The sequence below is a fragment of the Phyllobates terribilis genome, unplaced genomic scaffold (assembly GCF_046119375.1).
Source record: "Phyllobates terribilis strain yellow unplaced genomic scaffold, ASM4611937v1 Scaffold_171__1_contigs__length_4068163, whole genome shotgun sequence".
NCBI classification, from domain to species: domain Eukaryota; kingdom Metazoa; phylum Chordata; class Amphibia; order Anura; family Dendrobatidae; genus Phyllobates; species Phyllobates terribilis.
In genome coordinates, this window is record NW_027362931.1 from 966,978 (window position 1) to 993,604 (window position 26,627).

The 26,627-nt window shown below is 45.9% G+C and overlaps 2 protein-coding genes across 2 annotated transcripts; both read right to left on the reverse strand.

Annotated features, from left to right (window-relative positions):
• On the reverse strand, positions 1 to 6,225 carry LOC141212373 (uncharacterized). The gene is made up of 2 exons (XM_073664925.1): positions 6,109 to 6,225; positions 1 to 1,926 (listed from the first exon to the last, which is right to left on the reverse strand). The coding sequence occupies exons 1-2, from the start codon at positions 6,173 to 6,175 to the stop codon at positions 470 to 472; spliced, it is 1,524 nt and encodes a 507-aa protein (XP_073521026.1). The 5' UTR covers positions 6,176 to 6,225; the 3' UTR covers positions 1 to 469.
• On the reverse strand, positions 6,174 to 25,915 carry LOC141212376 (uncharacterized). The gene is made up of 7 exons (XM_073664926.1): positions 25,799 to 25,915; positions 13,283 to 13,410; positions 12,784 to 12,963; positions 12,122 to 12,245; positions 8,151 to 8,248; positions 7,993 to 8,071; positions 6,174 to 6,445 (listed from the first exon to the last, which is right to left on the reverse strand). Exons 1-7 carry the CDS (start codon positions 25,878 to 25,880, stop codon positions 6,297 to 6,299), a joined length of 840 nt encoding a protein of 279 aa, XP_073521027.1. The 5' UTR covers positions 25,881 to 25,915; the 3' UTR covers positions 6,174 to 6,296.
• Between the last annotated feature and the right edge of the window lie 712 nt (positions 25,916 to 26,627).

Sequence of the window (26,627 nt, forward strand, 5' to 3'; positions counted from 1 at the left end):
TCCTGATCTGAACCCAACCAAACACCTATGGGGGATTCTGAAGAGACAAGTTGTCATCGCTCCATCCAGCATCCAGGCTCTAAGAGCTCGTTATCGAAAAAGAGATAAAAGATAGATGTTGTATTGTCACTAACTTGTTCATTCCAGGCCTAGAAAACTTGGGGACGTCTTTTAAAATTATGGAGGCCATACAAAATAATAGATGTAGTAGCCTTTGATGTGGGGTGTACTCATTTTTGCATCAACTAATTTGAGTAAAACTGAAGATTTTGTAATGAGAGTTATATTATTACCCTTACTTTCATGTTTTGATTACAAAAAAATGTTCTATGAAATTCAGTGTTGGCAAAATTGTAGAAATTGATCTTGTGTTCAGTGAGCTATTAAATAAAATCTTACTCATCAAAGGGGGTGTACTCATTTATGCTGAACAATGCTTATTAAACTTTATAAAACACAGTGAACATAATTACACTTTCTTTCCCGTATGACTTCTCTCATGTTTTACAAGTTGATATTTATGTATAAAAGATTTCCCACATTCTGAACATGAATACGGCTTCTCTCCTGTGTGAATTCTCTGATGTTTATGAAGTTGTGATTTACCTGTAAAGCATTTTCCACATTGTAAACATGAAAACGGTTTCTCCCCGGTGTGATTTCTTTGATGTAAAACCAACTCTGATTTACTTTTAAAATATTTCCCACATTCTGAACAAGAAAATGGCTTTTCTCCTGTATGAATTCTCTTATGAGTCGAAAGATTTGATTTACATATAAAAGATTTCCCACATTCTGAACATGAATACGGCTGCTCTCCTGTGTGAATTTTCTCGTGTGTCACAAGTGTTGATTTCTCTGTAAAGCATTTCCCACATTCGGGACATGAATACGGCTTTTCTCCGGTGTGAGTTCTGTGATGTTTAACAAGATCTGATTTAGAACTAAAACACTTCCCACATTCTGAGCATGAATATGGCGACTTTCCAGTATGAATGCTCTGATGTCTACTAAGATGCCCTTTAGCTGTGAAGGTCTTCCCACATAGTGAACACAAAAATGTTTTTTCTCCTGTGTGAATTCTCTGATGTGTAATAAGATCCCCTTTATTTGTAAAGCATTTCCCACATTCTGAACACGAATATGGCTTCTCTCCTGTGTGAATTCGCTGATGTGGAATAAGACTCCTTTTCTCTGTAAAGGACTTCCCACATTCTGAACATGAATATGGCTTCTCTCCTGTATGAATTCTCTGATGGTTAATAAGACTCCAGTTATTCGTGAACAACTTTCCACATTCTGAACATGAATACGGCTTTTCTCCTGTGTGAATTCTCTGATGTGTAACAAGCTGTGATTTATCTGGAAAGCATCTTCTACATTGTAAACATGAAAAAGGTTTTTCTCCTGTGTGAATTCTTTGATGTCTAACAAGGTCTGATTTACTTCTACAACATTTCCCACATTCCGAACATGAAAATGGCTTCTCTCCTGTATGAATTCTCTGATGTGTAATAAGATCCCCTTTAAGTTTAAAGGACTTCCCACATTCCGAACATGAAAATGGCTTTTCTCCTGTGTGAATTCTCTCATGTCTAACAAATTGTGATTTATATGTAAAGCATTTCCCACATTCTGAACAGGAGTATGGCTTTTTACCTGTGTGTTTTCTGTGTGTTAAAAAATCTGAACTTTTTGTAAATTTCTTGTCACACTGAAATCTTGTATCTGTGTCACCTGGAATTGTGGTATCAATGTGAGATTGTTCATGAGATGATTCCTCATGATCAGGAGGATTATAAGAAAGTGAAGTGCTGTGAAGTCCAGGAGGAGCAGGAAGGGTGATGAGGTTTCCTCCATTAGAGTGCTTCCTGATATCTTCTTTTTTACAATTTAGTGATGAACCGTTATTCTCACAAGGATTTCCTATAAGGAGGAATGATAAATTAGATGTGAGTTTTTTCTTCAACACAAAAGAGATTTCTGAATGTATTTTCTGGAGCTCACAATGAAGACCCTCGTCAGTGAAAGTACCGGGAATAAGGAGGACAACTACATGCCATAACATTAACACAATGACGGGTAAAGTGAATGACACTTATAAACTGGTGACATTGGCACAAGTCAGGGGTGGCAGAGATTAGACAGCAAACAGTTCTTTAAGTGGTAATTACTGATGGCAGGTTCCCTTAATGTACCTCCAGTGCCATTTCACTCTCTCAAGCTTCATATCTCGGCCTTAGTATAGAAAAGTGTCCACGTAATTAAAGAAGTTGTCCACTACTATTAAAAATGCCCCCAATGTAATTAACCCGTTGAGAGAAGATTTTTTCTAATTACCTAGCTTTGTCTTTATTGCCTGTGAGCGGCGCTATCGCTGGCCACTCACTGGCATCACGCGACCCCCGGCTGCAGCCGGCTCTTGCTTCCCCTGATGTCATGTCAAGTGAGGCGTGACTCGGTGATGCGATCCCCGCGGTGGATGCCGGGCTGTGGGTGGGGTTACCCCGCGCGTCACACCCAGCATCCACCGCGCACTTTCCCAATGAATACAAGGTAATTGTGATTCACAAAATGTTATACAATTGAACGGTGAAGAAAAAAAAAATTACATTTTTACCACTATAATATTTTAGCCCCAGATTTTACATTTTCAAAAGTGAAAATGGGTAAAAATGACCACATAATTTTACACAATTTCTGCTGAACGGGGCAATACCCCATATGTGTCTGTACTGTACTGCTTAGCCACATGGCGAGATTTGGGGAGGAAGGAGCGCTATTTGACTCTTGGAGAACAAACTTTAGTAGAACAGTTTCCAGACTCCATATACAGAGCCCCTAAGTGGCAGAAGAGCAGAATCCCCCCTCAAGTGACACCAGTTTGGAAATTACACCCCTATGGAGATGTATCTACAGGTGTAGTGATGAATTTGACTCCATGGGTGCTTTCCAGAAACGAGCAGTAATGGATGTTGCGAAGTGAAAATGCAAATATTCCCTTATAGTGGCCAGTACATTGTAGTGTCCGGTACATTGTAGTGCCCTTACGTTGTAGCGCCCAGTACATGATTCCCAGCTAGTGCTTTCTGGAGAAATAAATTGGCTCTCCATGCTACAGTAATGCCAAACATGTGGATGCTAACTGCACACGGTGGGGCTCAGGAGGAGGGGGCATTTGCATTTGGGAGCGCAGATGTCACTGGATTTCTTTAAATGGGAGCCACATTACTTTTCCAGAGCCTTTGTGCTACCAGTAATATGGACACCCCCTATATTACTGTTTACAGATGATGAACCTGAGTGGGGACTTGTTTTTTGTGGGTTGAGTAGAAGCTCTTGGTGGCATTTTGGGGTACAGAACATTTTGGAGCATATTTATCCTGTGAAGTACGCTGAACACTTACAGTGGGTACGGGAAGTATTCAGACCCCTTTAAATTTTTCACTCTTTGTTTCATTGCAGCCATTTGGTAAATTCTAAAAAGTTCATTTATTTTTCTCATTAAAGTACACTCTACACCCCATCTTGACTGAAAAAAAGCAGAAATGCAGACAATTTTGCAAATTTATTAAAAAAGAAAAACTGAAATATCACATGCTCATAAGTATTCAGACCCTTTGCTCAGACACTCATATTTAAGTCACATGCTGTCCATTTCCTTGTGATCCTCCTTGAGATGGTTCTACTCCTTCATTGGAGTCCAGCTGTGTCTAATGAAACTCATAGGACTTGATTTGGAAAGGCGCACACCTGTCTATATAAGACCTCACCGCTCACAGTGCATGTCAGACCAAATGAGAATCATCAGCTCAAAGGAACTGCCCAAGGAGCTCAGAGACAGAATTGTGGCAAGGCACAGATCTGGCCAAGGTTACAAAAGTATTTCTGCATTATTCAAGGTTCCTAACAGCACAGTGGCCTTCATAATCCTTAAATGGAATTAGTTTGGGACCACCAGAAGTCTTCCTAGACCTGGCCGTCCAGCCAAACTGAGCAATCGTGGGAGAAGAACCTTGGTAGGAGAGGTAAAGAAAACCCCCAAGATCACTGTGGCTGAGCTCCAGAGATGCAGTAGGGAGATGGGAGAAAGTTCCACAAAGTCAACGATCACTGCAGCCCTCCACCAGTCGGGCCTTTATGGCAGAGTGGCCAGATGGAAGCCTCTCCTCAGTGCAAGACATATGAAAGCCCGCATAGAGTTTGCTCAAAACACATGAAGGACTCACAGACTATGAGAAATAAGATTCTCTGGTCTGATGAGACGAAGATAGAACTTTTTGGTGATAATTCTAAGCGGTATGTGTGGAGAAAACCTGGCACTGCTCATGACCTGCCCAATACAATCCCTACAGTGAAACATGGTGGAGGCAGCATCATGCTATGGGGGTATTTTTCAGCTGCAGGGACAGGATGACTGGTTGCAATTGAAGGAAACATGAATGCAGCCAAGTACAGAGATATCCTGAATGAAAACCTCTTCCAGAGGGCTCTGGACCTCAGACTTGGCCGGAGGTTCACCTTCCAACAAGACAATAACCCTAAGCACACAGCTAAAATGACAAAGGAGTGGCTTCAGAACAACTCTGTGACCATTCTTGACTGGCCCAGCCAGAGCCCTGACCTAAACCCAATTGAGCATCTCTGGAGAGACCTGAAAATGTCTGTCCACCAACGTTTACCATTCATCCTGACGGAACTGGAGAGGATCTGCAAGGAAGAATGGCAAAGGATCCCTAAATCCAGGTGTGAAAAACTTGTTGCATCATTCCCAAGAAGACTCATGGCTGTACTAGCTCAAAAGGTGCTTCTACTCAATACTAAGCAAAGGGTCTGAATACTTATGACCATGTGATATTTCAGTTTTTCTTTTTTAATAGATTTGCAAAAATGTCTACATTTGTTTTTTTTCAGTCAAGATGGGGTGCAGAGTGGACTTTAATGAGAAAAAAAATGAACTTTTTAGAACTTACCGAATAGCTGCAATGAAACAAAGAGTGAAAAATTTAAAGTGGTAAGAATACTTTCCGTACCCACTGTACATCGGGGTTTCCATCTAAATCTACAAAATACATGATTCAGATGACACCCCCGAGGGATCCATTCAGAATAATGAGGCAGCAGAGTTACACCGGACTCCGTCTAGCCTCCGGTCGACTGCGCTTTTATGCACGCTGAAAAAGATGGACATCACTGGATCATAGGCCAGACGGCGTCCACAGCGCCTCATTATACGGAATCTTCCCCTGGGGTTCTGTCCGAATCGCAAGCTCAGTCATTTATATGGCAGCATGAGACTTGTGTAAGAATAATATGAAAGTAAAAGATGGAAGTAATATTAAGAAACACAATTAGGAAAATTAAAAATGTGCTTATTAAATCATTAAGAAGAGGTGTGAATGCGGCCCAGTTATTCATCGGTGCGCAACCGGACTCTGTACAAGAGCAGCCGCGCCATCACCGGACGCTTCTGCTGTGATGTGGACGGCGGATAAAGCTTCACTGCACCGGAGACTTCATACAATATCACACACCGGTCATCGTCAGGCGCCGCTAATCATAGTCACATGCCAATCATCATCGTCACACGCCAGTCATCATCATCACACGCCGCTAATCATAGTCACATGCCAATCATCATCGTCATACGCCAGTCATCATCATCACACGCCGCTAATCAGAGTCACATGCCAATCATCATCGTCATACGCCAGTCATCATCATCACACGCCGCTAATCAGAGTCACATGCCAATCATCATCGTCATACGCCAGTCATCATCATCACACGCCACTAATCATAGTCACATGCCAGTCATCATCATCATACGCCAGTCATCATCATCACACGCCGCTAATCATAGTCACATGCCAATCATCATCGTCATAAGCCAGTCATCATCATCACACGCCGCTAATCATAGTCACATGCCAATCATCATCCTCATACGCCAGTCATCATCATCACACGTCACTAATCATAGTCACATGCCAATCATCATCGTCATACGCCAGTCATCATCATCACACGCCGCTAATCATAGTCACAAGCCAATCATCATCATCACACGCCAGTCATCATCATCACACGCCGGTCATTATTACACACCTGTGGAAACATCTACAGGAATCTCCTCCTTCCCGTCACTCACACACGGCTGATCCCTCCTCGTCATCGCTTCTTCTTCTGTCTCGTCCTTCACTTTATTCTTAGTCGGATCTTCCTCCTGATATATCAGATGTAACAATCAGCACAATACAAGAAACCACCAAAATCTGTGACATCTATGACCTCGATCAGAAATGTCCCCCATATACAGATCCGGTACAGGGCTCAGCACCGTCTACCTGATGACTCTCCGGGATGTTGTGATTCTCCTCTGGACAGTCCTGGGGATACAGAGGACGGGAACATCTCTCTGGTGGATTTCTTTCCATGAGTCCATCTGTAGGAAACACACAGTGACAGAATACAGTGACATGTAAAAGTTTGGGCACCAATGGTCAAAATTACTGTTATTGTGAACAGTTAAGTTGAAGATGAAATAATCTCTAAACGGCCTAAAGTTACAGATGACATTTCCTTTGTATTTTAGGCAAAACAATAAATTATATATATTTTCATCTTTTACATTTAAAAAAAAATTCAATAAGGGAAAATGGGCAAATGCAAAAGTTTTGGCACCCGGCAAGGTTAGTACCTAGTAGCGACCCCTTTTGAAAGTATCACAGTTTGTAAATGCTTTTTGTCAATAGTCTTTCAATTTTTGTTTCAGGGATTTTCATTCATTCTTCTTTGGAGAATTCTTCGTTATGTGAGATTCTTGGGTCGTCTTGCATTGTCTGCTATTCTGAGGTCTAGCCACAGATTTTCAATGATGTTCAAATCAGGGGACTATGAGGGCCATTGTAAAACCTTCAGCTTGTGCCTTTTGACGTGTGTTTAGTACCATTATCATTTGCCATCCTCTTTTCACCTCCAGCTTTTTTGCAGATGGTGCTATGTTTGCATCAAGAATTTGCTGAAATTTCATGGAATCCATTCTTCCCTCTACCCGTTCCCTGTGCCATTGGCTGCAACACAACCCCAAAGCATGATTGATCCACCACCATGCTTAATGGTTGGCGAGATGTTCTTTTCCTAAAATTCTGTGCCCTTTTTTCTCCACACAACTTTGATCATTGCTCTATTTTAACCTCATCGGTCCCCAAGACTTGTTTCCAAAACGCATCAGACCTTCTTAGATGTACTTTTGCATACTTCTGACGCTGAATTTCATGTTGAGGTCGCAGGAGAGGTTTTCTTCTGATGACTCTTCCATGAAGGCCATATTTTTGCAGGTGTCTCTGAAGAGTACAACAATGTACCACAACTCCAGAGTCTGCTAAATCTTTCTGAAGGTCTTTTGCAGTCAGGCGGGGGTTCTGATTTGCCTCTCTAGCAATCCTACTGAAAATTTGCTTGGTCTTCCAGACCTTATCTTGACCTCCACTGTTTCTGTTAACTGCCATTTCTTTATTACAATTTGAACCGAGGAAAGGGCAACTTGAAAACGCTTTGCTCATAGCCTTCTCCTGCTTTGTGGGCCTCCACCATTTTCAGAGTGCTAGACAGCGGATTAGAAGAAGCCATGGCTGCTGTTTATTTGGCACATTGTTAGAGTAGGCAGGGTTTTTATAACACTGGCCTTTCCTAACGATGATAGTGAATGAGCCCTTACCCTAACAGGCTAAGTAAGGTCTGAATCATTGGTCAAAGTTATCTGAGCACACAAATGTCCAAGGGTAATACAAAGGAAATGTGTCATCTTTAACTTTAGGTCTTTTAGAGATCATTTCATCTTCAACTTGCTTAACTGGTCACAATAACAGTAATTTTGACCAGGGGTGCCCAAACTTTTACATGCCACTGTAGATTGTATCATGTGATCATGAGATGATGGGAGTAGTAGTAGATGGCCACAGAACCGACATGACAGTCTCCCCTCCTCACCCTGCTGATCGGCCCATATTGCGGTCGCCTCTTGTGCTCCATGTATAACCTCAACCTTAATATCAATCAGATCTTCATCCTAAAAAGAAAAAATGTAAGATGAGCTCAGGTCCAATCACTTCATGGTCAGATGTTGTGGGGACTTCAGTGTCATCTACCTGATGACTCTCCGGGATGTTGTGATTCTCCTCTGGACAGTCCTGGGGATACAGAGGACGGGGACATCTCTCCGGTGGATTTCTCCTCCTGGATCCATCTGTGGAGACACAGAGACTGAATACATGACCTGTCGTGTATCTGTCTATATATGAGACTTGTCTCTCAGAACTGGTAATTCTATGTTTATGTATCAGGGAATAAATTACATTGTTGTGCTCCTCACCCCCGATACCAAGGACCCAGCACATTGTGGGCCTCAAGTATGAAGTGATAATCAGCAAGGCCAAAGCCTAATGCTCTCTGCTCTGCACTCGGAGGATGAGGACCCTGAGGAGAGGGACAGAGAAGACCCTCGTCAGTCAATGAAGGAGCCGTACTAAGAAACACAACTTCTCCAAGTTTCGTCTCCACCAGGGATGGAACCACAGAGGAGCTGGAGAAAGCTCCACATTTCCATCCATCGGTTTATTCTCTCCTAATTCACTGTATGGAGATTGTGGGAAGGATGGTGACCATTTACCAGTGATTGTTTTTGAGAGCTCATGATGTCACCATGAGGACACGGCCTCCCTCCTGGACAGGATCCTCTGGGATCACTCAGAGGAGAGAACCTTCCGTTCTATTAAAAGACGGGTTACCGTGTATTTCTTCTTCTTTAAATAGAGATAACTCTCAACATCCGCCTCGGTATAAACACTAAAATAAGCAGCAAGTTCTGCCTTTGTCTCTAAAGGAGGAAAAAAGGGCACATGTACGGCTGACGTACGAAGTCACTGCACCCGGAAGGACGGTGTTGTGGGGAGCACCCGGTACGCAGCGGTTAGTGCCTATCAATGTGTAGAAAGGACAACTAGAGAGCCGGCACCGGGGTCATGGGCGATTACTGATGCACACGGGGAGCCAAGGAGAGATTGTCTGGTCAGACTCCACAGAAAAGCTCCATAATACATATTCTTCTGAACAAACAACCCTGTAAGGGAGACTCACACTTATTACCACCAGACCCGGATCTCAGACTGAAGTCCCCATTATTTTTGCTTTGTCTCCCAAAATTAGAACAAATGTTTGTGTGTGTGTGTGTATAGATAGATAGATAGATAGATAGATAGATAGATAGATAGATAGATAGATAGATATACGGTTAGGTCCATATGTATTTGGACAGAGACAACATTTTTCTAATTTTGGTTCTAGACATTACCACAATGAATTTTAAACATAACAATTCAGATGCAGTTGAAGTTCAGACTTTCAGCTTTCATTTGAGGTTATCCACATTAAAATTGGATGAAGGATTTAGGAGTTTCAGCTCCTTAACATGTGCCACCCTGTTTTTAAAGGGACCAAAAGTAATTGGACAATTGACTCCAAGGCTATTTCATGGACAGGTGTGGGCAATCCTTTCGTTATGTCATTCTCAATTAAGCAGATAAAAGGCCTGGAGTTGATTTGAGGTGTGGTGCTTGCATTTGGAAGGTTTTGCTGTGAAGTAAACATGCGGCCAAAGGAGCTCTTCATGCAGGTAAAACAAGCCATCCTTAAGCTGCAAAAACAGAAAAAACCCATCTGAGAAATTGCAACAATATTAGGAGTGACAAAATCTACAGTTTGGTAGATCCTGAGAAAGAAAGAAAGCACTGGTGAACTCATCAATGCAAAAACACCTGGGCGCCCACGGAAGACAACAGTGGTGGATGATCGCAGAATAATCTCCATGGTGAAGAGAAACCCCTTCACAACAGCCAACCAAGTGACCAACACTCTCCAGGAGGTAGGCGTATCAATATCCAAATCTACCATAAAGAGAAGACTGCATGAAAGTAACTACAGAGGGTTCACTGCACGGTGCAAGCCACTCATAAGCATCAAGAATAAAAAGGCTAGACTGGACTTTGCTAAAAAAACATCTAAAAAAGCCAGCACAGTTCTGGAAGAACATTCTTTGGACAGATGAAACCAAGATCAACCTCTACCAGAATGATGGAAAGAGAAAAGTATGGCGAAGGCGTGGTACAGCTCATGATCCCAAGCATAGCACATCATCTGTAAAACACGGTGGAGGCAGTGTGATGGCTTGGGCATGCATGGCTGCCAGTGGCACTGGGTCACTAGTGTTTATTGATGATGTGACACAGGACAGAAGCAGCCGAATGAATCCTGATGTATTCAGAGCCATACTGTGTGCTCAGATCCAGCCAAAAGCAGCCAAACTGATTGGTCGTCGTTTCATACTACAGATGGACAATGACCCAAAACATAAAGCCAAAGCAACCCAGGAGTTTATTAAAGCAAAGAAGTGGAATATTCTTGAATGGCCAAGTCAGTCACCTGATCTCAACCCAATTGATCATGCATTTCACTTGTTAAAGACTAAACTTCAGACAGAAAGGCCCACAAACAAACAGCAACTGAAAACCACCGCAGTGAAGGGCTGGCAGAGCATCAAAAAGTAGTAAACACAGCGTCTGGTGATGTCCATGAGTTCAAGACTTCAGGCAGTCATTGCCAACAAAAGGTTTTCAACCAATTACTAGAAATGAACATTTGAATTTACAATTATTTCATCTGTCCAATTACTTTTGGTCCCTTTAAAAACAGGGTGGCACATGTTAAGGAGCTGAAACTCCTAAACCCTTCATCCAATTTTAATGTGGATACCCTCAAATGAAAGCTGAAAGTCTGAACTTCAACTGCATCTGAATTGTTTTGTTTAAAATTCATTGTGGTAATTTCTAGAACTAAAATTAGAAAAACGTTGTCTCTGTCCAAATATATATGGACCTAACTGTGTGTGTGTGTGTGTGTGTGTGTGTGTGCGTGTGTGTGCGTGTGTATGTATGTATGTGTATATATATATATACATACACACATATATATACATACAGTAGAGACCAAAAATTTGGACACACCTCATTTAAAGATTTTTCTGTATTTTCATGACTATGAAGATTGTACATTCACACTGAAGGCATCAAAACTATGAATTAACACATGTGGAATTATATACTTAACAAAAAAGTGTGAAACAACTGAAAATATGTCTTATATTCTAGGTTCTTGAAAGTAGCCACCTTTTGCTTTGATGACTGCTTTGCACACTCTTGGCATTCTCTTGATGAGCTTCAAGAGGTAGTCAAAGGAAATGGTTTTCACTTCACAGGTGTGCCCTGTCATGTTTAATAAGTGGGATTTCTCGCCTTATAAATGGGGTTAGGACCATCAGTTGTGTTGTGCAGAAGTCTGGTGGATACACAGCTGATAGTCCTACTGAATAGACTGTTAGAATTTGTATTATAGCAAGAAAAAAGCAGCTGAGTAAAGAAAAACGAGTGGCCATCATTACTTTAAGAAATGAAGGTCAGTCAGTGCGAAAAATTGGGCAAACTTTGAAAGTGTCCCCAAGTGCAGTTGCAAAAATCATCAAGCGCTACAAAGAAACTGGTTCACATGAGGACCGCCCCAGGAAAGGAAGACCAAGAGTCACCTCTGCTTCTGAGGATAAGTTTATCCGAGTCACCAGCCTCAGAAATCGCAGGTTAACAGCAGCTCAGATTAGAGACCAGGTCAATGCCACACAGAGTTCAGAGGTATGGACAAGCGACAGCAGATTAGATGGAAAATCATCAGTAAATTAACCCCGACTCTGCTGAGTAACGATCAGACTGCAGTACCGAAAGAAATCATAGGAGAGAACGGACAGAAGAGTTAGGACATCTGCAGACAAAATGTGACCGATGCTCTAAGGAAGGTGAAAGTTTCAGAAAGAAGCCGCCGAGGACGAAGACTCAAGACTGATGAAGACGACAGCGGAGAAACCGCGACTCACAGATCAGAAGAGAAGAATCAGGGAATGAAAGCTGTGAGAAAATGTAGAGAAAACCAGAGCAAGTCTGGAGAAAAATCATCTATTATAGGAGGAGGCCGAGAGACGTCATCACATCCACCGGAGCCAACAAGAGTCTCCTCTCACCTGGTGATGTCAGAGGCCGGAGCTCCTCCATCATCACCTCGTGGTACCGATCCTGGTGTCCTTGTAGATACTCCCACTCCTCCATGGAGAGATAGACACCGACGTCCTGACTCCTTATAGGAACCTGACAACAACGACACCGTCATCACCCAGAATCCTCCAGTGCTATCCTGTATAATGTCCCAGCAGTCACCTCTCCGGTCATCACCCAGAATCCTCCAGTGCTGTCCTGTATAATGTCCCAGCAGTCACCTCTCCAGTCATCACCCAGAATCCTCCAGTGCTGTTCTGTATAATGTCCCAGCAGTCACCTCTCCGCTCATCACCCAGAATCCTCCAGTGCTGTCCTGTATAATGTCCCAACAGTCACCTCTCCGCTCATCACCCAGAATCCTCCAGTGCTGTCCTGTATAATGTCCCAGCAGTCACCTCTCCAGTCATCACCCAGAATCTTCCAGTGCCGTCCTGTATAATGTCCCAGCAATCACCTCTCTGGTCATCACCCAGAATCCTCCAGTGCTGTCCTGCATAATGTACCAGCAGTCACCTCCAGTCATCACCCAGAATCCTCCAGTGCTGTCCTGTATAATGTCCCAGCGTCAGCTCTCCGGTCATCACCCAGAATCCTCCAGTGCTGTCCTGTATAATGTCCCAGCAGTCACCTCTCTGCTCAGCAGCTCAATCATCTTGTTGCTGAGCTCTAGGATCTTCTTCTTCCTCTCATGTATCGGGGGGTGCGGGGGAGGCTCTGTGATGGGGTCCGGGCTCCGCCCTCCTGACTCCTGGAGATGGATGATGGGAGTCACACCCTCCCCCGGTGTCTTCCTCACTATTGTGTAATCCTGTGTATGGAGAGAGACACTTAGGGAGAAGAATTCCTTCCCGACTCCAGATCTGACAATCAGTAGAAATCCCGGGATCAATAACCATCTCCAGTAATCTGGGGCCATAACCTGGAATATTATTACACTCAGGACAGACATCCAGGCCCCTCTACAGCTCTTATAGGGAATCCCCATGACAACTCCTCCTGGCAGAGAGCTGCACACAATCACTGCTCTTACAGTAAAGAATCCTTCTCTTCCTCCTCTGGATTTCCTCTTCCCGATGTCGGACTTGTTACATAACACAATAAAGCTGATAGAAATGTAGAGGAGTTACCTCTCCGCTCAGCAGGGAGACGATCTCCAGGGTGAAGTGTAATAATCTTCTGGTGGTCTCGTCCTCGTCCATCCTCCGGGGGTCATTCAGGAGAAGGAGGGATGAACACTGGATCAGCTGGAGGGCGTCTTTACAATAAAAGGAGAAGATGAAAACAGAGGACAACATCAGAATCCATTAAAAAACCTTCAGCAAAGGTTTGGGTGTGTCAGTGGTTTGTTTGCTAAGCTGCAGAGCAGGAGGCGCTGTACAATGCAAGCCTGGGTGAAGGTACAACAAAGGCTGGTGAAGGCAACGTAACTGGCGCACCGAGTGAAACGGCGGCAGGTTTACACGGACTGTTTGGATCACCAGGCTGCGATCCGGAGGACATTGTGCAAATAAAGATATTTAAAGTTGAACTTTCCTTGGGTCACTGCCCCATTACAATATGGTGGAGAATTCGGGCAGTGTGAACTGAGGCATACCCCAAAAGCTGCATGTCTGTGATCAAGTCTGCAAAGCTACAGCTCAAGCCTGCTGATATGGAGGGGCTACTAAGGCAGTTAGTACTCACCCAGCAGCACCAACATCTCCAGAGGCAACAGCAGGAGCAGCACCAGCAGAGCACTAATGACTTGATCGTGCAACAGATTGCGGCTCTGCGAGAGAAGCCACCAGCACCGACTCCGGAAACTCGTGAGGCCCGGGACAAGGTCCGTTCAGTCTTGAGGAAGCCTAGTCCGGAGGATGATGTAGAAGCCTTCCTCACCATCTACATGCACACCACGGATTGGGAGAACCTGCCAACTTCCCAGTGGGCTGACGTGGTGGCTCAGTTTCTGATAGGCGACGCGCAGAAGGCCTACTTTGGCCTCAGTTGCGATGATGACCAGGACTATGGGAAGCTGAAAGGTGAGATCCTTGCCCTACTGGGAATTAATACATATTTGAGAACCCAACGGGTGTTTTCATGGACCTTTGTGGAGGCCGGGACCGCCAGGTCTCAGGCATATGACTTGCTGCAGCTAGTTAAAAGGTGGCTCCAGCCTGAGACTTTGACTCTGGCCCAGATGGTGGAGAAGGTGGTGGTCGATCGGCTAGAGAACTCTGCCAGCAGCTATACAGAGTTGGGTGCGGCAAGGGGACCCAGGCACTTTAGACCAGGTGGTTAGCCTGATCGGGCGGTACACGGCCACTCAGGACTTCATACGGGACTCTGCCCCACTGCGACTATCACGAAGGACCCTGCAAGCCCAGGAGCCGGTGAAAGGGTCACGTCCCTCTGCTGGGGACAGTCAGTACCGAGCCCATAATGAGGGGGTACCCTGGAGTGAGGGAGGCAGACCAGTGTCCCCTAAAAAGGTCTCAAAGACTAATGGTGCCTCCACTATCAGGTGCTGGCAGCGCCAAGGGCCAGGACATGTGGCTGACAACTGCCCTCTGACTGTTGAATCCATGGACTGTGGGTTCACACGCAGAGTCTCGATGTATGCCCAGACAGTCTGCACCGTGACTGCAGACGCTGCGGGCAGCGAACCCCAATTGTGCCAGGTACTCGTCAAAGGGTACCAGAAGGAGGCTCTCTTGGGCTCAGGGAGCCTAGTGACTCTGGTCCATGGGTCACTGGTTGCCAAGGAGAACCCCAGTGGATGGAAAGTCGGGGTTGTTTGCATACATGGTGACCTCAGAGAGTACCCGACAGCAGAGGTTACTTTTTCCATCCCGTGTGGGTAGATGAAACATGTGGTGGGAGTGGTGAAGACCCTTCCTGATGGAACTGTTTTGGGAAGATACTTGCCCCTATACTGGTCCCTGTGGGAGAACAAAATTAACCCTCCCAGGGTAAATGTCCCGGCATGGAACCCAAAGATTCTGAGTCATGGATACCTGCCGTAGGGGGTCGCCGACCTAGTGTAACCCAGATAGGTTAACCTAGAGGTATTGGCAGGAGAGGTTGAGGAGACCCCATCGATCTCAGAGCTGTAAGTGTCCCCTGGTACTTTTGGGACAACTCAGCTGCAGGATCCCACTCTAGCCTGCGCATGAGAAAGGGTGGTAGAAATAAATGGGGTGCCTCAGCAACCGGGTGCAGAGGCGGTTTTCCCGCGCATGGCTGTCAACCATCATCTATTATATAGAGTTGATAAAATCCGGGATGAAGTGGTGGAACAGCTGGCAGTCGTACCGCCGGGCGCTGCTAGAGATGGCTCACGCTCACACACACACACACACACACACACGCTGGGTGGACACCTAGGGATGAAAAAAAAACCACGAGAACGTATTTTGCAGTGATGCTTTTGTCCCGGGATTTATGCCGAGGTACAGAGGTATTGTGAGTCGTGTCCCTAGTGTCAACTTACCACACCCACTGCAAATTTCCAGACTCCATTGGTACCTCTACCCATTATGGAGGTACCTTTTCAGCGGATTGCGATGAATCTGGTGGGGCCTATAGTAAAATCTGCCCGTGGCCACCAACATATTTTGGTGGTAGTAGATTATGCCACCCGTTACCCGGAGGCAATACGTATCCCCTGCGAGCTGTTTGCCATGTTCTGCCGCCTTGGGCTACCCAAGGAGATCAAGTGGCAAGGGCCAAATGAAGTCCGGGAAAAGGTGGGGGAGGTGAATTACCAAGTGTACCAGCTCGGAAAGAGAAAACCGGAACAACTGTATCATGTGAACCTGCTAAAAGCCTGGAAAGTCCGGGAATGTTTGATTATGGAGGAGACGCCTGTCGTACCGTCTGGGAACCCTCTGACACTAGCCAGGGACGAGGTCGGGTGTGAGGATAAGATAAGTGATGCTCTCACTAAACAGCAGCGATGGGAGGCTCGGAATTTGATGCAGCAGAATACAGACGTATTCTCAGTACTGCCTGGCCATGCATCTGTGATCCGACATGACACTGTCACCGAGCCTCAGGTAAGGGTACGAGTGAAACAGTACTGTGTATCGCCCCCCCAGGCTCCTCCCATCAGTTCCTGGATCACTTTGCCACCTGGCTTCCTCACTTTCTATCCTGTGACATCCCCACCCTCATCATGGGAGACATTAATATTCCCATCAATGATCCCCTCTCCCAATCTGCCTCTCATCTACTTTCTCTAACCCCCTCATTCGGCCTCTCACAGGTTACTAATTCTCCTACACATGAAGATGGGAATACTCTGGACCTGGTTTTCTCCCGTCTATGCTCGCTGCATGACTTTACTAACTCCCCTCTCCCGCTCTCGGACCACAACCTTGTTTTCTTCTCTGTCAAGAACTGTCTCCTCACCCGGGACACCCCCACTTACCACACTTATAGGAATACACGTACCATTATTACCCAGCAGCTTATGGACAATCTCCACACGTCTTCAGCCCCCATCTCCTCCCTCTCCTGTCCAGACTTCGCATTGTCACACTACAATAATGCACTGAAGAGCGCCCTAGATGAAGCAGCACCTTCTACATGCAGAAAGACCCGACACAGACAACGGCAGCCCTGGCACTCAATGGAAATACGTTTTTTTCAGCGTTGCTCAAGGTGTGTGGAGCGTCAGTGGAGAAAATCTCTTTTAGCAGAGGACTTCATCCACTATAAATTCATGCTCAAAACCTATAACTCTGCCCTTCATCTGGCCAAACAATCCTACTTCACCACCCTCATCACTTCACTGTCCAACAATTCAAAATGACTGGTTGAAACCTTAAACTCTCTCCTGAAACCTAATGCATAGGCCCCCATCACCAACCTCAGCGGTGAGGATCTGGCCACATATTTCCTAGAAAAAATCAACCACATCCATCAGGACATCTCAGCCCAATCTCCTCAGTGCCTGGATTCCCTTTCCTGCCGCACTTCAAGCTCACTAGTCATCTTTGAACCTGTTACAGAGGAAGAGGTTACCCAGCTTCTCATTTCTTCTCGACCTACAACCTGCAACAGTGACCCCATTCCTTCACATCTGCAGTCTCTCTCACCGGTGGTCACCACTCACCTGACTAAAATATTTAACCTCTCTCTTTCTTCAGGTATCTTTCCCTCATTTAAACATGCCATCATAACCCCTTTACTTAAAAAGCCATCCCTGGTCCAGAACTGCACTGCTAACTACAGACCTGTCTCTAACCTTCCTTACATCTCTAAACTCCTGGAACGCCTGGTCCACTCCCGTCTAATCCGCTATCTCTCAGGTAACTCTCTCCTCGACCCTCTACAATCTGGTTTCCGCTCTTTACACTCCACTGAAACTAACCTCACTAAAGTCTCTAATGATCTACGAACAGCTAAATCCAAAGGTCACTGCTCCCTGCTGATTCTCCTGGATCTCTCTGCTGCATTTGACACTGTGGATCACCAGCAAATCCTTACTATGCTCCGCTCTATAGGCCTCAAGGAAACCATTCTCTCCTGGTTCTCCTACATCTCTGACTGCTCCTTCACTGTATCTTTTGCCGGCTCCTCTTCCTCTCCTCGTTCCCTTACTATCGGGGTCCCGCAGGGCTCAGTCCTAGGCCCCCTCCTCTTCTCTTTATACACTGCCCCTATTGGACAAACAATCAGCAGATTTGGGTTTCAGTATCATCTCTATGTTGACGACAAATTATACACTTCTTCCCCTGACATCACCCCTACCCTAATAGAAAATACCAAGGATTGTATGTCTGCTGTCTCTAACATCATGTCCTCCCTCTATCTTAAACTGAATCTCTCCAAAACTGAACTTCTTTTGTTTCTCCCCTCTGCTAACCCAACTCTACCTAACATCGAAATTACCTTGGAGGGTTCAACCATAACTCCCAAGCAGGACGGTCGCTGCCTTGGGGTCATATTCGATACTAACCTTTCCTTTACTGCCTATATCCGATCACTCACCCGCTCTTGTCACCTGCATCTTAAAAACATCTCCAGAATCCGACCTTTTCTCACCTTTGAAACTGCTAAAACTCTTACTGTCGCTCTTATTCACTCTCGTCTGGACTACTGCAACTCTCTTCTGATCAGTTTCCCTCTTACAAAACCTTCTCCTCTCCAATCCATCCTGAATACGACAGCCAGGGATGTATTTCTGTCCAGCCGCTTCACCGATGCCTCCATCTTGTGCCAGTCATTACACTGGTTACCCATTCGCTACAGGGTCCAATATAAACTCATTGCTCTTACCCACAAAGCTCTCCACAGTTCTGCACCGCCTTCTATCTCCTCTCTCATCTCTGTCTATCGCCCTACACGTGCCCTCCGTTCTACAAATGACCTAAGCCTAACATCCCTCATAATCCGAACCTCGCACCTCCGTCTCCAAGACTTCTCTCGTGCTGCGCCAGTTCTCTGGAATGCTCTAACCCAGGCGATCCGACTGATGCCTAGCCCCCATGTCTTCAAGCGCGCTTTAAAAACCCATCTCTTTAAACAAGCCGACCACCACAACTACTCAGTAAACCAACTTTCCCCTGTCCCTTCCTTCTAAATATTATTCAGAATCTGTTCCCTACTCTTCATCTGTCTCCACACCCTCCATGCACAAGATAACTGCATTCGATACTTGATTATTGCACTTATACATACGGGCTGATGACCGGATCATGCAGCTTTATATGAAAATCCCTATTTATTATAATTGTCAGACCTGAAATAACAAGCACTTTGCACCTACTGTGTCCCCCCATTCCCTTGTAGATTGTAAGCGTGCGAGCGGCCGGACCCTCGCTCCTAATGTAACTGTTTAAACTGTCTTACCTTGTATTGAATTTATTGTCTGTACATGTCCCCGCTTAATTGTAAAGTGCTGCGGAATATGTTGGCGCTATATAAATAAAAATTATTATTATTAGGAATTGGGTACAGTGTAGGGGTGAACGTAATAGTTTAGGATAGAAACAGTTAATGTGTTCAGCAATAGCTGCAGAGCAGGAGGAGCCGGGGTAGTTACCAGGAGGTTTAGTGACTGCAGCAGGGGAGTAACGGGGAAGTCTGCCCAGCAACCGAAGGAGGATTGGTGATTGGCCCAGTCAAAAGGGGAGGAGATTAGGCCAGGGCGGAGTAACGTTTTTTCCTGTCAGTTAGTTCTGAGGGAGGGATGTGACAGAGCAGTAGCTGGAGGTCCAGGGGGCACAGAAACCCGGTCCGACCAGCAGCAGAGGAACGTTAGTCAGGAACTCTAAAACGACTTTCCCTTAATGTTCGGGGCCTACGGTCCACAGGAGTCAGCAGAGTAGCTTGTCTCAAAATCTTCCCAGAAGGGGAAGTCGGACGGGGAATAGTACAGAGGAAAGCCTTAGTTACTTACCGGTACCGCGAATATTCGGAGCCCACGACAGCACCATGAGAGAGGATCCGCCCATCAAGGACAGGAAACCTACAGGTTAAAAAGGGCAGCACCTCTCTCCCGCTTCAGTTTAGCTAACAGAGCATGAGAGGACCGCCAAGGTTAATTACAACAAAACAAATTCATTTTAAGCCAATTACTTTAACTTCCCCCGAAGGTGCAAAAAAGGAAAATAACTCTATGGGAGTGCAAAAAAAACACCAGTGTAGGGAGGGAATATAAGGGTGCTGTCATGGGCTCCCAAAAATCCCGTTACCGGTAAGTAACTAAGGCTTTATTCGTACTTCCATGACAGCACCACGAGAGAATTACAGAGACGAAAGGAGATTAGGGAGGGACCACAGCTTGAAGCACCCTTCTCCCGAAGGTGAGATCAGAAGAGTCACCTAAATCCAATCTATAATGCCTATAGAAGGTGGAGGGAGAAGACCAGGTGGCAGCCTTACATATGTCTTCGATGGAAACCCCCATCTTCTCGGCCCAGGAAGTTGCTACTGCTCTGGTGGAGTGTGCCCTCAACCCTTCCGGTACTTCCTTATCCCCCGAGGAGTAGGCGAGGGTGATGGCCTCTCTAATCCACCTCGCAATTGTAGATTTTGAAGCTTTACAACCCTTCCTAGCCCCCCGATGGCATATAAATAGGGAACTATCTTTCCTAAAACTCTGTGAAACCTCCAGATATTTAAGCACGCACCTTCTAACATCTAATGTATGTAGTTTCTCCTCTTTCTGATTTTTAGGGGGAAAACAAAAAGTTGGAAGATTTACCTCTTGAGTTCTATGAAAACGTGAGACTACTTTTGGAAGAAAAGCTGGGTCAGGCTTTAGTACAATTCTATCATCCATAATTTGAGTAAATGGTGGGGATATAGAAAAGGCTTGTATGTCACTTACTCTTCTGGCCGAAGTTAGGGCCACTAACAGGGCTGTTTTAAGAAGAATAATCTTATGGGTGGCTGAATCTAGAGGTTTGAAGGGGGGGGGGGGGTTAGTCAAGGCATTTAAGACCAGGTTTAAATCCCAGGGAGAGGGTCTGGATTTAATAATAGGTCTACATCTGAAAGAGGCTTTTATAAACCGTGCTACCCAATAATTAGCTGCTATATCAAAAGCAAATAAGGCTCCTAAAGCCGAAACTTGTACCTTCAAAGTACTAGTGGTTAGGCCCTGTTCTAAACCCCGCTGTAGAAACTTGATTATCTTCCCAATAGGGATCCCATCCTCTAGTTTGAATTCTGCAAAGGACAGGAACTTTCTCCAAGTTATAGCATAGATGCGGGCTTTCTGCTAGATAGGAGAGTGTTTACTAAATTCGTGGAAAACAGTTTGCTGGTTAACAGTGCCCTCTCAAATTCCATGCCATTAAATGGAGATTTGAGGCTGGAGGATGGGAAACCGGACCCTGAGTAAGAAGGTCCGGAATTTCCGGAAGGACCCAGGTGTCTGATACTGACATTCTGCGGAGACAAGCGAACCATGGCCTCTTGGGCCAAAAGGGGCAAATGAGTCTCATTCTGGCTCTGTCTGCCCTGATCTTCCTTAGGACTGACGGAAACAGGACCATAGGATGGAATATATACGCCAAAGGAAACGCCCAGGGAATCATGAAGGCGTCCACTGCCAGGGGCTTTTCTCTGGGGTTTAGAGAACAAAACGTTGCCACCTTCCGATTGGATTTCGTCGCGAAAAAGTCCACTGCTGGAAGACCCCACATTGCCACAATCTTGGAGAATATTTGAGGGTTCAAGGACCATTCTCCTTCTTTTAGGGAATTGCGGCTGAGAAAATATGCTCTGATGTTTTCTTTTCCTTTTAGATGAACCACAGAAAGGGAGAGAAAATGATCTTCTGCCTTCTGAAGAAGTCTGTCTGCTACGCTCATTAAGTCTTTTGAACGGGTTCCCCCTTGATGATTTATATATGCTACTGAGACTTGATTGTCCGAGAGTATACGGACATCCTGGTCCTGTAAATATACAAGGAACCCATTGAGCTCATAATCAACCGCCAAAAGCTCCTTAACATTCGAGGAAAACTGTACCTCATTTTCTGACCAGGTTCCCTGAATTAAGTTATTTCCAAAATGAGCTCCCCAACCTGTAGCACTTGCATCTGTAGTCAAAACTGCAGTAGGTTTACTTTCCCAAGGGACTCCCTTAGAAAGATTAGTGTATACCAACCACCAACGAAGGGATTGTAAGGAACGAGGGGCCAAAGTAAACTCCTGGTCTAGATATCCATCTAGAATTGAGTCATTATATAATACATCCCATTGAAGAGCCCTTGAGTGAAATTGGGACCAACGCACCATAGTAAAACTTGAGGCCAGGGTACTTAATAATGACATGGCTTTACGGAGTGTCATAGAGGGTCTATCCATACAATGTCTCACTAGTCCCTGGATTTTTGCAATCTTCTCATCTGATAAATGGCATAACTGTCTTTCTGAATCTAAAATGACCCCCAGGAACTGTTGGGCTTTTTGAGGGGTCAACCTAGATTTTTCCAGATTTAGAAACCAACCTAGGCCTTGTAGGACAGAAATTGTTACCTGAAGATGGGCCTCACATTGTACAAAGGAATTCCCCACTATCAGGAAATCATCGAGGTAAGGGATTATTAAGATATCCTTTTCTCTTATATGGGCCATAACTTCTGCCACCAGTTTGGCAAACACTCTCGGGGCTATAGCCAACCCAAAGGGAAGAGCGGTATACTGGAAGTGTTTTACTACCCCTTTTATTTTGATGGCCAATCTTAAATAATTTTGATAATCCTTATGAATGGGAACATAGTAATAAGCGTCTTTAAGGTCTAGGACTACCATATAGCAGTGGGGAAAAAGCAATTCTATTATTGTTTTTAATGATTCCATCTTAAAGGTGTCTATTTTAAGAAACCTATTTAAGCATTTTAAATTTATAATTGTCCTGAAACACCCATCTGGTTTGGGGACCAAGAAGAGAGTGGAGTAGAATCCGTGTCCCTCTTCTGTTTTCGGAACCTCAATCAGGAAGTTTTTCTTGGTTAGGTCTTGAATTTCCGATATGAGGGCAGTTTGCCGCTCTGGGGAGGAACTAGAGGGAATAATTACGAATGGCTTGAAATTGGAATTTAAGACCAAATCTAATCAGGCTCAAAATCCAATTGCTATGTGAAATACGTTCCCAAGCCGGAGAAAACAACGACAATCTCACTCCCACCTGGGCCAATTGTGATTCCCCTGGTTTCTGTTCATCTCTGGAGGAAGAACCAAAGAGTAGGCCTCTACCTTTGCGACCTCTTTCCTCGAATTTCTCTTGTTCTCTAACGAATCTTCTTCGGACAAACTTCTTTTTCCGAAAAGATTTCTTAAAAGAGGGTAGAGGTACAGACGGAAAGCCCTCTTAGAATCTCCAGCTTTCTCCAACAGATCATCCATGGTTTGGCCGAAAAGATATTCACCCTCACAAGGAATTGTACAAAGTCAAGATTTTGTTTGTACATCTCCAGGCCAGCACTTAAGCCAAAGGGCTTGCCGAGCAGCATTTGAAAGAGCTGACGATTTCACTGCTAGTCTAACTGAGTCCGCAGATGCATCAGCAAGAAAGGCCGCTGCACCCTGGACTAGGGGGAGAGAAGAAATAATCTCCTTCCTGGAGACACCCTCCTTTAGTTGGTTGTCTAGCTGTTCCAGCCAGACCATCAGGGCTCTGGAAGTGCAGGTGGCAGCCACAGCTGGTTTCAGGGCTCCTGTAGCTGTCTCCCAAGTACCTTTAAAAAAGGTATCTGCTTGTCTGTCCAGGTGGTCTCTTAAAGCTCCCATGTCGTCGAAGGGGAGGGAAAGCTTTTTTTTATGCCTTAGCAATGGCAACATCAAGCCTTGGTGCCTTTTACCAGGAGGAGCATGCGGTATCATCAAATGGATACCTCCTTTTGAAAGAGGGAGGGATGCTGCCCTTCCTGTCTGGCTTTTGCCACTCTCTATCAATGAGATCCTTAATTTTTGTATTGATGGGGAAGCATCTTTTCTTTTTTTGACCTAATCCTCCAAACATTACATCCTCTAAAGACTTCTCTGGTCTAGTGTCCACAATGCCCATGGTAGAACGGACAGCTTTCACCAAGGCATCCACCTCATTTAGAGGAAAACATTGTCTCTCAGATTCGTTATCAGAGGAAGAGAGGGAAGAGGAAGAAATATCTGAGATATCGGAGTTTGAGCCTGGTCGAGGGTCCTGAGGAGAATGTCTGGCCTCAAAATTCCCTCGCAAAGCCTTGCCTACTTCTTTAATTAGAGTTTTTAGACCCAAAGAAAACCCTAGGGTTTCTTCCGTCATCACCTTGTCAATACAAGGCTGGCACAACTCCTTAATATATGCATCAGGGAGCGGGCTGCTGCATAGGGCACATTCCTTATGCTTTGATTTAAATGGACATTTCTGGCTCTGAAAACATTTTATAGACAGAGAAGTAGAAGAAAAAATTAGTAGAATTTTCACGAAGATTCCACTTACACCCTGGCATATGCGGTACCGTAGAAGCAGAGGAATCCTTCTTAACCGGCGGAGGATCCCGCCGAACGACAGGACCTTCCTTCCTGCTTTTTGCGGTGAATTTCCTAGTTGAACGACTCGACCCGGACGTTGCACCGCCTGTTGTGAGGGCTCCCCAGAGGGCTGCTCCTGCAGCAGTTGTTATTGCTGAGGTGATAGCTCCTGTGTATCTCCAATTGCCAACGAAAAAACAAGGGGCTGGGAAGCACCTCCGTATGTAACCAGGTCCTTTTCTATACTGGCCATACAGGTACCTGTGTGGAAAGGGGGGGGCCTCCCCCCCCCCACCCGGGGTGGGCAGAACACTACTCCCAGAAGTACCGGTGGGACGCCCATCCTGTTCCGGTGAACAATATTCCGGCGTCTCCACTCTGCTCGCATGCGGCCCGTACTTCCTGGCCGCGTGCGAGCTGCGCCCACTTCCGGTGGAGGTCGGCGCACCGGAAATACGTCACAGAGCCTCGCCGGCGGGGAACGTGCAGATCTCTTAAATAGTGTAGCGGGGGGTGGGTTGCCTGCATGCGGTCCCACACGTCACGGACCATCCAGCTTCACCGAGGGGATATCACGCTGACCGCAACGCACACGGAGATGCCCCAATGAGCCCTGCCGTGGCGTCTCCAGAAAGAACAGGACCGACTAGGGCAGGAACTTCACCGCTCTGGGCACCCTGTCTATCCATCTGGGCAAGAGACCGATCTTCAGCCTGCATGTACCTGATAGGTCTCCCATCAAGGACAGGAAATCTAAACTGAAGCGGGAGAGAGGTGCCGCCCTTTTTAACCTGTAGGTTTCCTGTCCTTGATGGGCGGATCCTCTCTCTCGTGGTGACACAGAGTGACGGTCGCTCTGTACTGATGCACTGCTGAGCCGGCTGTCAGTCTCAGTTCCGGGCGCAGTTACAGACGCCGCTCAGTGCAGCGTACGGTGACAGTAGCTGCGTTGGCGCCTGCATGACTGAAAGCCGGCGGCATCCGGGTGCCGCACACTCAGTACAGCGGCCGGGCACCTCCCTAATGCTATTAACCAGCAGATTAACCCCATATGTGCATGTTACTGGCGATATCCAACCAGACAGGTTCCCTGTAAGGAACAATGCACAATAAATGTAAATCACTACAAATCTGAGACCTCAGAGACGTGTAACATCTTATTCTGGTCGTGTCCGATAAGAAACTCCTTCTATTCCCCCCTAACATGTAGACTGTGAGCAGGGCCCTCTCTTATATTGTACCATACTGATACCGGGGGGGGGATGTCACCAGTGTAACTGCACCGCCCAGTGTGGGACGTCGGATCAGGGGACAGAGGACCCCATCAGTCACCAGAACAGGAGGCCTGAGACCCCAACAAGCTCGGGAGGAACGACCCTTCATAACCCTCATTACTGATCGGCCATTATGTCAAGAAGCGATGAATCTTCCTAATATTTCTTCTGCTGTCTACTTATGAGGCTTCATTGTCCTCCAAACACAATCGGAAATCTGCTGATTTATCCACAGAATGTAAAATCAAACGCTGCGGACAATCACTCTCCTGTGTGAGCGATGGGGGAGGGGAGTGGAGAAGACGAGACAGGGAGGGAGCGAGAACAGCAGCACAAGAGTCACATGTACAAGGCAAAAAAAGAGGAGAAAAGCCGAAAATGGGAGATTCATCATTACACGTCATCTACAGCGAACCTGGTGTAAGAGGCCGGAGCTCCTCCATCATCACCTCCTGGTACCGATCCTGGTGTCCTTCTAGATACTCCCACTCCTCCATGGAGAGATAGACAGCGACGTCCTGACACCTTATAGGAACCTGACAACAACGACACCGTCATCACCCAGAATCCTCCAGTGCTGTCCTGTATAATGTCCCAGCAGTCACCTCTCAGGTCATCACCCAGAATCCTCCAGTGCTGTCCTGTATAATGTACCAGCAGTCACCTCTCGGGTCATCACCCAGAATCCTCCAGTGCTGTCCTGTATAATGTTCCAGCAGTCACCTCTCCGCTCATCACCCAGAATCCTCCAGTGCTGTCCTGTATAATGTCCCAGCAGTCACCTCTCCGCTCATCACCCAGAATCCTCCAGTGCTGTCCTGTATAATGTCTCAGCAGTCACCTCTCCGGTCATCACCCAGAATCCTCCAGTGCTGTCCTGTATAATGTCCCAGCAGTCACCTCTCCAGTCCTCACCCAGAATCCTCCAGTGCTGTCCTGTATAATGTCCCAGCAGTCACCTCTCCGCTCAGCAGCTCAATCATCTTGTTGCTGAGCTCTAGGATCTTCTTCTTCCTCTCATGTATCGGGGGGTGCGGGGGAGGCTCTGTGATGGGGTCCGGGCTCCGCCCTCCTGACTCCTGGTGATGGATGATGGGAGTCACACCCTCCCCCGGTGTCTTCCTCACTATTGTGTAATCCTGTGTATGGAGAGAGACACTTAGGGAGAAGAATTCCTTCCCGACTCCAGATCTGACAATCAGTAGAAATCCTGGGATCAATAACCGTCTCTAGTAATCTGGGGC